This window comes from Leptinotarsa decemlineata, unplaced genomic scaffold (assembly GCF_025532065.1).
Source record: "Leptinotarsa decemlineata unplaced genomic scaffold, Ldec_3_MD MMD2_tig00000035_RagTag_RagTag, whole genome shotgun sequence".
NCBI lineage: Eukaryota > Metazoa > Arthropoda > Insecta > Coleoptera > Chrysomelidae > Leptinotarsa > Leptinotarsa decemlineata.
Genome location: NW_027412540.1, coordinates 12,491,286 through 12,503,623, shown reverse-complemented (window position 1 = coordinate 12,503,623; position 12,338 = coordinate 12,491,286). Strand labels below are relative to the sequence as shown.

At 33.6% G+C, this 12,338-nt stretch overlaps 1 protein-coding gene across 2 annotated transcripts; it reads right to left on the bottom strand.

The window, feature by feature from the left end:
* Positions 1–203: 203 nt before the first annotated feature.
* Positions 204–12,099, bottom strand: LOC111503189 (peptidoglycan-recognition protein LE). Of its 2 annotated transcripts, none has more exons than XM_023157431.2 (3): positions 11,730–12,099; positions 9,470–9,734; positions 204–816 (listed from the first exon to the last, which is right to left on the bottom strand). In XM_023157431.2, exons 1-3 carry the CDS (start codon positions 12,027–12,029, stop codon positions 338–340), a joined length of 1,044 nt encoding a protein of 347 aa, XP_023013199.2. In that variant the 5' UTR covers positions 12,030–12,099; the 3' UTR covers positions 204–337. The 2 variants fall into 2 exon arrangements, with proteins under 2 accessions (XP_023013199.2, XP_023013200.2); XM_023157432.2 differs by having other exon boundaries at positions 11,748–12,098.
* Positions 12,100–12,338: the final 239 nt, after the last annotated feature.

The following is a 12,338-nucleotide window of genomic DNA, read 5'->3' as shown; positions in this document are numbered from 1 at the left end:
ATATATATATATATATATATATATATATATATATATATATATATATATAATCAAGAATCATATTGGGAATGGGAATCTCACTTCAATCAATATATTTTCCGGTCTTTTCCACCTTCCAAGTGACCCATTAGAGAAATATGCTTCCAAAAAGCTCATTAACAAAACTGCACCCGGCTTTCTTCAATGAAAATCAGTAGGTATAATTAATTGGAATACATATTTATATATTATATAAAATTCATATTGAATTGTATCTTAATCATTTATAAAATGACGTTATCAAAATGACAAAAGGTTGTCAAAACTTTCTCATAACGTTATATGAAGTTCACCAATATTATGGAATATTCTCCGATTTTGAAGTTTCACTGATCCTGGTCTCGCTCAGAGTAGGTGTTGTAACTTTAAAGGATCCATCCCAGTGGCCCCACGTCTGTATCTCTTCGAATAATTTTTTTCCGGGACTTTCAACACCACAACATTGGCAATGACCAAGTAAAATATAGTCTTCATCGATGGATCCCCTTTTAACGCCATATGCGATCAGATCTCTGGCTTTTTCCAGAGCCGCATTGGGGGGTAAATGATCTAGGAAGCATCCGATGAAGGAAATTCCTATTGCTTTACTGTTGAAACCTCTTGTGTGGGCTCCTATTATGCCCCAACCTCTTCCTTCGTAGGCTAAACCGTCAGATCCGATTAAAAAATTGTAAGCTATGTCCTTCCATTTTCTGCTTTCGATGTGAAAAGTCTGTATAAGACGGATGAGTAGCGTGTTTTCGGCATGGTTGAATCCTTCCTCAGTGGCCGTATGACCTGAAAGATTATAATATGTTTATTATATTTAGGATTTAGGTTGTGTAATTTAACATCAGTAACAAGAAAAATCAATAACAAGATTTTGACTAATTATTCGACATTCTTTATGATGTTAGATTTTTTTATCCAGTTCATATGATACTCAGAGTTCGATTGTCCAGCTTGAAATTTATCTAGGAGGTATTAAGGTAGTTTGCGTCTCTCCGTGCGAGGTATATCTGATAGGAACGTTACATCCATGTTGTTATATTTCCAATGGATTTTCACGTAGGTATGAAACACAAAAGTTTCAAAATTAGCTTACAATATTTCTTCTATTTGGATTTATCACTGATTGCACTGGCTACTCAAGTGTCCCTACAATCCAATACAATCCTTTTATTTGTCATTTCAACGACATGACGACTTTTTGTTATTTTGTTAGATTCTCACGTGAAATATAAACTAATTTCTCTAAATGTTATGTAGCTTTTCGATTGGCTGACGTCACAAGTCTGCATATTCCGCACAAGCATCGTTATTCGCCATAGCCAATTGTCGTTTCAGGTTGGATTGTGATTTCAGAAACCTTATCTATCAGAAACAAAGGTAGGAACCATCAAAATTGAATTAAATATTGCAATTATGCTGTATGTTCTTGCATGTGTTAAAATTTTACTTGTTACAGAACTATTATAAGTTTTATATAATTATCTTCCACACTTTTTGGGTTGGAGATGTTATTAATTAACAAATATTCCTCTCAGACGGAGTTTTTATAGGGGTAGTCAAGCCGGGATGAAAATATCCGAGTCCCAGATATATTGCTGTTTGGGTAGGATCTTTCCTGCACTGACGTGAAGTAATACCTCGAAACCGCGGTCTGCAGGTGATCTACTTGAATAATTTAAGCATGGTCCTGCTGCTGGCTGAATGAGAAACATCTACGATGAGGAATCTTGCATAAATGTCTGTCGGATATAATTCAATATCCAGCGTGGTATCAGCCGGGAAAGTAATTGTTTTCTGGCAGGCATTTACCAGATCATACTACGTAGGAATGTTAAGATGAATGTTTTCGAGATTTCATTTCGAAATATTCATTTTTTTATACGTATTCTATCCTCGATACAGTCAACTTTTTTGGACCATGTCATCTTGATTTCAAGCAAGTCGTTCGTTTATATTTGTAAGACACTTCCATTAATACTTTTTTTAGCGTAGACACATTGCTATTAAAACAATACGGCATCATGCAGTATTTGTGAACCATTAGTTCTCTGATGAATCTTTTCCCACAAACAAAAAAATCATACAACAAAACCAACAAAAATAATGAGCGATTCAACCTAACAGTGCTGAAAAGATATAATTTTTTCCACGAAGGAATGACAGAACCTGATCCATAGTTGCTCAGGTGTTGGAAAATGCAACCCACAGAACTTCCAAATTTAAATCTTATCAAAACTTTGCGACTCGACGTATCCGACTCATAGAGACTTCTGAATTACTAGAGTACAATTCCATAATAGTAGGTACTAAATTCTCAGAAATATTGCAATAAAACAAAAACATTGTTGTCAAGGTTGTGATTCTATAGGTTTGTTCTGTACTTATGATGCACTGTTTGGAACCTTTGGTGTAGTAATGAATATTACTGGAGTTTTTTCCCAACACCAAATCGTTATTTTTAACACCTCGACACCGTGTTTCGATCACCAAGTGATTATTTTCAAAGAGGAAGATTAAAACTAAGAACTAGTGCGAGCTAATCCTATTTATGCTATAAAGGTAACCCATACAGGTAAACCATCCAGGCGTACCAACCAAACAGGTATACCAACCTAAATTAATTTTACAATTTTGCCTAATCTATTATTTTACAATATATGTTTATATAAAACAATTTTCAGCTATATATAATTTTTATATATCTATTATTTCACAATATATGTTTATATAAAACAATTTTCAGCTATATAAAATTTTTATATAGCCGAAAATTGTTTTATATAAACATATGTGATAAAATAATAGATAAGACAAAATTGTAAAATTAATTTAGGTTGGTATACCTGTATGATTGGTACGCCGGGATGGTTTACCTGTATGGGTTACCTTTATAGCAAAAATAGGATTAGCTCGCACTAGTTCTTAGTTTTAATCTTTCTCTTTGAAGATGATCACTTGGTGATCGAAACACGTGTCGAGGTGTTAAAAATAACGATTTGGTGTTGGGAAAAAACTCCAGTAATATTCAGCTTTGTTCTGGTTCTAACATCCGAAACTGTTTGGAAACTGCGCAAGATATGATGCGTGCAAGCAAAAAATCTCAAATAGTCCGAAATAGTCTTGGACACTTGGTTAAACAAGAATGCATTTTGAAGAGACCACTGTGCCACCTATCGTATATATGAAGAGATAAAGACGAGAAAATACTGTTGATCATGTCCATTTTATAATGTAGCATATTCTTGTAGTCAGTTTAAATGTTATCTAAGCTCAGACATCAATTATTTAAATCGAATTAAGAAAAAACATCCTAGAAAATAGCCCAAACAAATTTCCACATGAATGCGCTTGAGCAACAGAAACAGTTCTCAACAGTTCAGCCTCGAGAGCAAGAACGATTCGGGACGGTTCAGGACAGTTTAGGATCATTTCGTAGTCGAAAGCAGAACAGAGGATTCATCAATCCGAAATTATCCTCAATGAACCAGAACACTTTATATCAACTGAGCATGATCTTGACGTCCTAGAACCTGAATTTCGTAGAACTCAGAACAACCCTTATATATAGGGTGTAACTGAATAAGTGCAAAATATTTAAAGATGTGATTCCTCATCGAAAAAAAGGTAGGATCTTTCATATAAAGAAACTTCATTGGAGCACTCCCTGTTAAGATATAGCCCCTTATTTGTATAACAATTTTTTCACAAGCACTGAAAAAGTTACAATATTGAAATTAACCTGACGTTTTTTACTACCAAAAAGACACTTAGCCAGTAATTTATTTGGTTTACCCCATGGTTGTAAGAGGTGGAAAACGCAACCCCTAAAATTTATTTCCAATGTAACTTTTTGTCTTATTATTTGTTTACCATTTTTAAATTTATTTCCGTAGCCTGTTTCATTTTAAACAAAAAATGTCTCTTGGGTTTTTTGCCCAAAATAAACCAGTTCGCAGCAAAAAATTATTTTACGAACAACTACAGAGATACATCGTCATAAATGCGAACTGGATTTATTGTTATTTTGTAGTTAGTACCTGCATTAAACGATTAAAGGGTAATAAACAAAACTGATTTATTAATAACAAAACACAAAACATGAAGAAATCATAGTGAATGTTCAATATGTCTACCTTCAGGCATTACGCATGCGTCTAGACGTCGGCGCATTGAGCCACGTATTCGCTCAAATATTCCTGGAGTCTCTCTGATTACCCTGCACGCATCGATGATGTGGTTTCTTAAGTCCTCTACATCGCGAACAGGAGTACGAAAACTCAAATGCTGCAAATGGCCCCAAATAGAGAAATCGAGAGGATTTAGATCCGGGGATCGAACGGGCCAGTTCTGTGGTCCTCCTCGACCTATCCACTGATTTGCATATGTTTCAGTTGGATGCTGACGTACTATTTGACTAAAATGGGCGGGAGCTCCATCATGCATAAAAAACATATCACTTCTGTCGCCCAAAGGAACTTCCTCCAGCTGTACTGGATACACTTCTCTTAAAAATTGAACGTATTCCTCACTATTTAATCGTGGAGGTAGAAAATGAGGCCCAATTAAATCATCCCCAATAACTCCGAGCCACACGTTAGGAGAAAACTGTTCTTGATGGTTAGTTTCGACAATAGCGTGAGGGTTTTCATCAGCCCATATGTAGTAGTTATGAAAATTAATAATCTTGTACCGAGGAAAACTACATTCGTCTGTGAATTCTATCGTCTTCAGAAAGTCACAATTTCTTCTAATCATTTTCAGCATTCAATTGCAAAATTCAAGACGGTTTGAAAAGTCTCGCGGTAACAGTGCCTGTACTCGTTGCATATGGTAAGGGTATAACAGTTGTTGCTTTAAAATTCGAAATATCGTCATATGATCAACATTTAGCTGGAAAGCAATCTTACTAGTACTGGTAGTGAGTTGTTCTTCAATCAAATTAAGTACTACTTCCTCAAGCTGTGGTATTCGTACTCCTCGATGGCGACCACAATCCTGCGTTCTTTTGTCGAATGAACCATATTCTCGTAATCGTTAATGAAGTCAAGCCATTGAGGATACATTTCAGCATATCTTCTAGAAGCTTCTAACCCATTCCCCTGCGACAGACCATAAACGTAATGCATATCAGCCATTTCCTCATTTGTGTATGCCATGTTAATAACAAGTGAATTATTAAAATAACAAATTAAGAACAGAACAAAAACACACAATTAGAATTAATTCAATTTCGAAAATTCACAAACTGACAGCGTCATACCAATTTAATTGTCACTATCGCTAATAGCGACCTACTAGATAGATTAGTTTCGTATTTTCGCATTTATGACGATGTATCTCTGTAGTTGTTCCTGAAATAATTTTTTGCTGCGAACTGGTTTATTTTGAGCAAAAAACCCAAGAGACATTTTTTGTTTAGAATGAAACAGGCTATCGGAAATGAATTTTCAAATGGTAAACATTAATAAGACAAAAAGTTACATTGGAAATAAATTTTAGGGGTTGCGTTTTTCACCCTTTACAACCATGGGGTGAACCAAATAAATTTCTGATCAAGTGTCTTTTTGGTAGTACAAAACGTCAGGTTAATTTCAATATTGTAACTTTTTTAGTGCTTGTGAAAAAAATTGTTATAAAAATTTTATGTACCCCCTTTATGGGGCTGTATCTCAACAAGGGATGCTCCAATGAAATTTCTTTATATGTTTCGATGAGGAATCACCTCCTTGAATGTTTTACACTTATTTAGTTACACCCTGTATTCTATCGTCATTTTTCCTAACCTGTTTAGTATAATTTTCGTACGCCACTGCAAGAGGCACATTAAGGGAAAAACGTCAGTCATTTCAGAGAATTAAGTGCCAACTATTTTGGAAGTATAGTATAGCTGCGTTTTTTGTCACAATTTCCATATGAAAATAACCATTTTCTTCGTTTTTATGTTTTATATTATTATGTTTTACATTATTACCTATTAGTGGGTCCTCTCTTAATTGGATTACTTGACATTGTTTGTGTACCTTGTGCATGTACCTTTTGTGTTTGTGTGCCAAAAACCCGAAAAATATCTTTCACACTGTTAGTTATCTCTGGCTGCGAAAGTTTACCTTCTTTGATACGAGTAGTACCCATTTCTTATTTTACACAATGAATACATATATAATACCAAAAAATTGAAGACAATCAATCAGGTATTTCCATGTTTTCTTTGGTATAGATATTGATAACCAGACACATTTGAATCATGTTAGTTCGTTTACATCGAAGTGAATCTAATGGTCTCAAAAGTTAGATGTTCTACCGGAAAATACTGAAAATCGAACCTTATCCGCGATAGAAAATAGTTCTAATGGTAATCACTCAGAGGGAGGAGATTGAAGATTCGCCTAAGTATTCATGCAGAGTGCAACATACTGTTGGTTGACACTGGAAGTCACAGCATTCTGGAAATGACCTCTGACTTTATACCTCCGACTGTTAACTACGAACTGCCTTATGAAGTACTGTTTCCGAGTGGAGAGGACTGGATTCTCCGGGAGAAGGAAATATTAACAGCAGATAGTGCTGGATTCCTAGTCATACTGGCCTGGAAGGCAATGAAGCTGCTGACTCTCTTGCCAAAGAGGGTGCTGCAAGCGACTTCATCGGACCCGAACCTGTCATTGGCATCGCTTTGGGCTTTGCCAAACAAACACTGAAATACCTGGATGGCAAAAAGATTTATGGACTTCTGGTAGAATCTTCCAGAATTGGCTCACTCCAAAGACTTTATTCATCCTTCGAAGCTTGATACCAAACAGTTGTTGGACTACAGTAGGGATAAATTACGATGTCTAAGAGGCCTTCTTACAAGTCACTGTCATTTGAATACTTTGTACCTGTCCCGCTGGAGATCGAATCAGGTATTTAGAGTTCTGCAGAACCGTAGTCTTACCATCTGACCTGAAAGACCACTCACCATACAAACTAATCGTCTTCGTTAAGAAGCTGGGTTTGGCGAGTAACTTTTATTTGTTAGATCATACCGACACAATTGGTATGATCCTCTAGCATGCTGATTTGTCGCCAAAAGTAAACTTATATCAGGTTTTTTTCATTCTATGTAAAAAATAGAATTGGTGATGGTTTCTCGGATATGAAACGTCGTATTAACATTCCATAAATACCAGCTTGTACAGCTTGTATCATTTTGAATTACGTCAGAAAAAATGAACGGAATTATCGAAATTTGGCTCTTTATGAAAGCATTTAAATTTTTACACATCATTAAAACGAGATCTGAATTGGGTAATTTTCCCTTGTTTGAACAACTATATATTTCTCAAATTTCCAGATCAATTTACGTTGTTGGACACAATAAGAGTTATCATAACGACAGCAGCAGGGTCTATTTATTTATTGTATCGCTAGCTGTGGTATTGAATCACTTAGGTTTTTTAGATTTTCTTACAGCAAAAAGTTCTCATGCCTCAATCTATAAGAAAATCGTTTCACAAACTATAAATGGATATAGTTAACTAAAGTTGCAACCAAATCAGCTGAACAGTAATTTCACAGGATTTTTTTCAACAAATATTTGACGTAATTTTTCGAACTATACAACTCTTTTAAATCTGGAAGTCAAAATGATTTATGCTACTACCGACCAATTTCTGTCATCGATAATTTTGCTAAACTATTCGAACAATCTGTCAAAAATCGAATAATAGATTTCTTCAATAAACATCATGTAATAACACATTCATAAACAAATCAAATACTGAAAATGTCGTGCTCGATTTCGTGGAACAAACAGTGAAACAACAGAGCCTTGGACAAGTCTTTGAAATGTTTTGCGGTATTTATGGACTTGGCAAAGGCTTTCGATATTGTGTTACATGAAATCCTACTCAAAAAATTGTGTACAAAATTACTTGAAAGAACGGACTCAAACTGTTAAAATTGGTAGCAAGTTTAGTGCAACATTGCACTAAACGGACTCAAGAAAGAACGGACTCAAACTGTTAAAATTGGTAGCAAGTTTAGTGCAACATTGCAAGTCAATGTGGGTATACCCCAGGGCAGAGTACTTGGCCCGATCCTTTTTCTTGTTTACATAAACGCAATAAGACAGATTAATGAATTTTACGGTCATATAGTGTGTTATGCTGATGATACGGCCATGATCTTCACTGGTGAAAGTTGGGATGAAGTCTATAAATTTTCTGAAATAAATCTGAAAAAAAATTATTCTCTGGCTGAATAATAATTTATTGAGTTTGAATATTAAAAAAACAAAATTTATGGTTTTTCGCTGAATGCAGATGATCAGCCACAAATTAATGAACTTAAATTGCACAAAATAACTCGCACGAACAGTTTCAGTTGTAAATGCCCAGTTTAAAAAAAACAGTATCCATTAAATATCTAGAACTTGTTATAGATCAACATATGAGATGGGACAAACAAGTATCATATGTAATACGAAGGATGAGACTACGAATGCGTAAATTTTATACTCTCAGAGATATTCTCTCTAAAAAAAAATGTATTATTATTATATCGGTCCTTGGCAGAATCTATTATGAGATATTGTATAACATCATGGGGTAGTACTTTCAATAACCACATTAATAGTTTACAAATAGTGCAGAACTCAATTCTAAAATTAATATTGAAAAAAACAGACGATTCTCAATGGATTATCTACATCAAGAGATGAATTTACTTAACGTAAGATCATTATTTAGTTACCTGTGTTTAGTATGGATGTTTCCGAAATTCAACAACTATTTAACTCATACAACAGTAAAAACTAGAGCAATCGAGAAATTGAACATTAAAATACCACTCTATAAGAAGAGCCATACACAAAGATTCGTGTTCTACCATGGTCCAAAATTGTACAACCTACTCCCAATAGAATTGAAAATAATTAAAAACATTAATAAATTCAAACACAACCTCAAGCGTTTCATTATTGAAAACCCACAAAAATTTAATATATACTAAAAAAAAAGAGATCTACATTGAATAACCTAATCATCACTATCTTTTCTTATACAAGCATATAGTCAACTCACATATACTTTTCTTTTATTTTTTTTTCTTTTTTATTTTTTTGTTTCTGTTTCCTCTGAGTTTGTCATAATATTATTATATTTATGCCTTAGTATTTAATTCTATGAAATGTATGTACAGAACTCTTATCTGAATGAGTAATATAACACAATACAGGCATTTCAATGTCTAGGTGAAAATTACTCATTCAAGATTATTGAAATTCAATGATTTTTCCTAAAGATCTTTGATAAATGTTTTGGTGATACATCATGGAAAAACTGCCAATTTTGCCTATTCTGAAACACTTCGGAGGCGTACCGAAAATCGCCTTCTTAGCTATCGCTTCAGATTTACTTCTTTCCCAAAATGATCTACAATAAATCATCTGAATAAATACCTATTATGACATATTTGACGGGTTCTTGCAGGAATTCTTTTTCACCTAGTGCAGGTTGCGCCAACCAGTTGGTTCTTGACACAACGACACAAGAATCCAGATCATCATCGTACTTGGTAGTTTTTTCTTTATTGAAAGTATTCACAAAAATTGGTCCATTGAGGTAAGTAACGTCACCAATATGAACTTTTCTTGATTTGTAAATACTTATATTTTCATATTTGGAGTTATTTTCCTTTACCATCAATTGAACTGTCTGATTTTCCTGGAACAGATTTTAAAGCAGTTGTTACTAGTGAAGAGTATTTGGGCATTGGAAATGAACAATACTGGTTTATTCAGATTCATGTCAAATTTAGGCGTCTTTCACAGAGCTTTGTGTGTCTATTTGCAAAAGTAAGCGAGAGAAGTTTTTTATCGACTGAAAAAGCGTAGTGCATAACGGAAAAACCTGTGTGAAATCTCATGATAGATACCTCTAGTCCATTCAGAAAATAATAATAATTGATTTTCGTCTTCATTCATCAACATGATAATTTCAGAACAATAATTAAGTGTCGACCAAAAGGTGAAGTATCAGCCTAGGCTGCTTTTCAACTCAAACTTGCAAAAATTAAAAATAAATCAGAGAAAATTATACAAGTAATATTTGGAAATTAGCATACACAGAACCGAAAATATTTAAAAATACAAATTCTACTTTTTTTTCAACAATTTATACTAGTGTAATTATGAAGTATAAAAGTATAAAAATTAAATTAAATTGGTGCCTAAATTTCTCAAAGATATTTTTCACCTTATTTGTAATACAGGTCCGTCTTAAAAGCGAATCTATAGTGACTAAAGTAAGATTTTCAATTTCTTCTCGAAATTATATGAAGATCCAAAACTCCTTGGGAAGAATGTTATAAAATTTGGGTGCTGAATATGAAAAAGAAAGTTGGTACAGTGCATTTGAGTGTTTGGGAATAACTAGCATATTATTTTTTTGTGTTCACTCTATTGAGGTTTTCAAACATGATAAGTTGATTAAGGAAATTCGGAAGTTATCTAATTTGAGCCATACTTTTTCTTTAAATTTCCGTTTTCCATGAGAAAAACGTAGTCAGGAATTTTGAATTTTTTGTAATCTAGCTGCATCAGCCTGTAGAAGTCCTGGACCACATATACTATCACAATAGTTAATTTAGAAATCACCAACGATTCGCACAACTCAAGTTTCATTTCAGTAGATAACAAATCACGACTAGGATACAGCTGTCTCGGAATATTGAACGAGCTATGGCATTCTGGCTCTTTGATATTCTAAAAAAAATTTTTTTTTAATTTATATTTTCTTCATTTATTCAATAAACAATTTGTTTTGTACAAATAAATTTTTACGATATATTTTTTTAAATGCTACAAAAAAAACAAAAACAACCATATGTTACTTTTTGTGTAAAAATTTGTTTCCTTATTTTTATCGAATTTTTTGGCAATTGTTTACTAAAATACCCCCAAACCTTTTTTTCATGGCTTTCAAATCTTTATAACTCATAAACTATTCGAGATACGACAAAGACACTTCAAGTCTTTTTGTACTCCTTTCAATCATAAACAAAGAACATTTCGAACAAATACTCTAACCTTATTATTTATCAACTTTTTTGACAATTATATTACTTCAAATTTTGTAATCTGAAGTACTCTTATAACTACAAGTATATCAGAATTAGTCCCCTTACTTGACTGTAAGGCAGGGGGGGGGTCAAGTTTTCGTTGGAACGCCCTATATATTTAGTAAATTAATTATTAGTGAATTAAATAATACTTTGGGCTTCATTAAAGCAACATTTGAAGTATTTTCTTGGAAAGTCAAATTATTCAACCTTCCTTCTAGCATGTTATTCCTACAATGTCATGATTATTGGAGTCTATTTTTAACTCTTCACTTATAATTTTCCATTGTTACCGCACCATTTTGTCATTTCTGTTTTAGTGCGTGTTTTGAAGATCTCCCAAATATTTCTTCAAAAAGAACTTCGTTTCATATACTTTGAGAAATTTGTTAATGATTGGCGATTTTTGGAATGTAATTAGATCGTATGCGAATAATGTAACTTCTTTCCTGTTCATTTGGTAGTAAATGAGTGAACATGAGTTATTGAAATAATAATTTGAGGTCTTAAATATTGAATGAATAAGAAGTTTCATAAGAAAAAAGAGCCGACGAAAAACTACATTCTTCGAACTGTCCTTCTTTGTTATAATTACTGACGTGAATCGTCCGACTTACATTTTGGTCACTGTACACTTTTGACGACATTACTATACCATCACTTTCGAAAATTAACCCGGAATCCATGGCGCTATTGTTGGTATTTTCCGTGAATTCCGAACATTGTGAGTCAGAATAAACTGAGGCATCATCGTCTTCAACCGTTGGGCACTTAACCAGCCAGTTTTGACACTTTTCGGTCGAAACGTCCACTTTGAGGTTCGCCACATTTTCTGCAATTTTTGCCCTACAAATTTCACATTCACAACTACTATCGTTCGGGTGTAGATCGGCCTCCATGTTTATAGTTGCTTTGTTATTAATTTGAGTCGCGATTGGACTGACTCATGCATTTCGTTATCTTATTACATTCGACAGACCGAACAGGACAGGACTAGCAAAAGTCGTTTTTGTGAAAGAAATGATAATAGTTTTTTATTGAACTTCCAGGAAACTTTACCCAATAATTGAAAATGAAATGAAAAATTGTAATGGAGAATTTAATTAGAAAAAAACAAACCTTTAGTTCACACTGATAATAGAAATGTATCGTTTTTCAGCAACTTGTCATATTTGATAATTTTGCCTATCAATGGAAAGAGACAAGCA

What these genes read in the sequence shown, in the direction of transcription:
- LOC111503189 (XM_023157431.2), bottom strand. Translation starts at nt 12,029, where the DNA reads ATGGAGGCCGATCTACACCCGAACGATAGTAGTTGTGAATGTGAAATT. An exon ending in ATGTAAGTCGGACGATTCAC is followed by an intron (nt 9,735 to 11,729) that starts GTCAGTAATTAT and finishes AATCTGTTCCAG; the next exon opens with GAAAATCAGACAGTTCAATT. An exon ending in CGTCAAATATGTCATAATAG is followed by an intron (nt 817 to 9,469) that starts GTATTTATTCAG and finishes ATAATCTTTCAG; the next exon opens with GTCATACGGCCACTGAGGAA.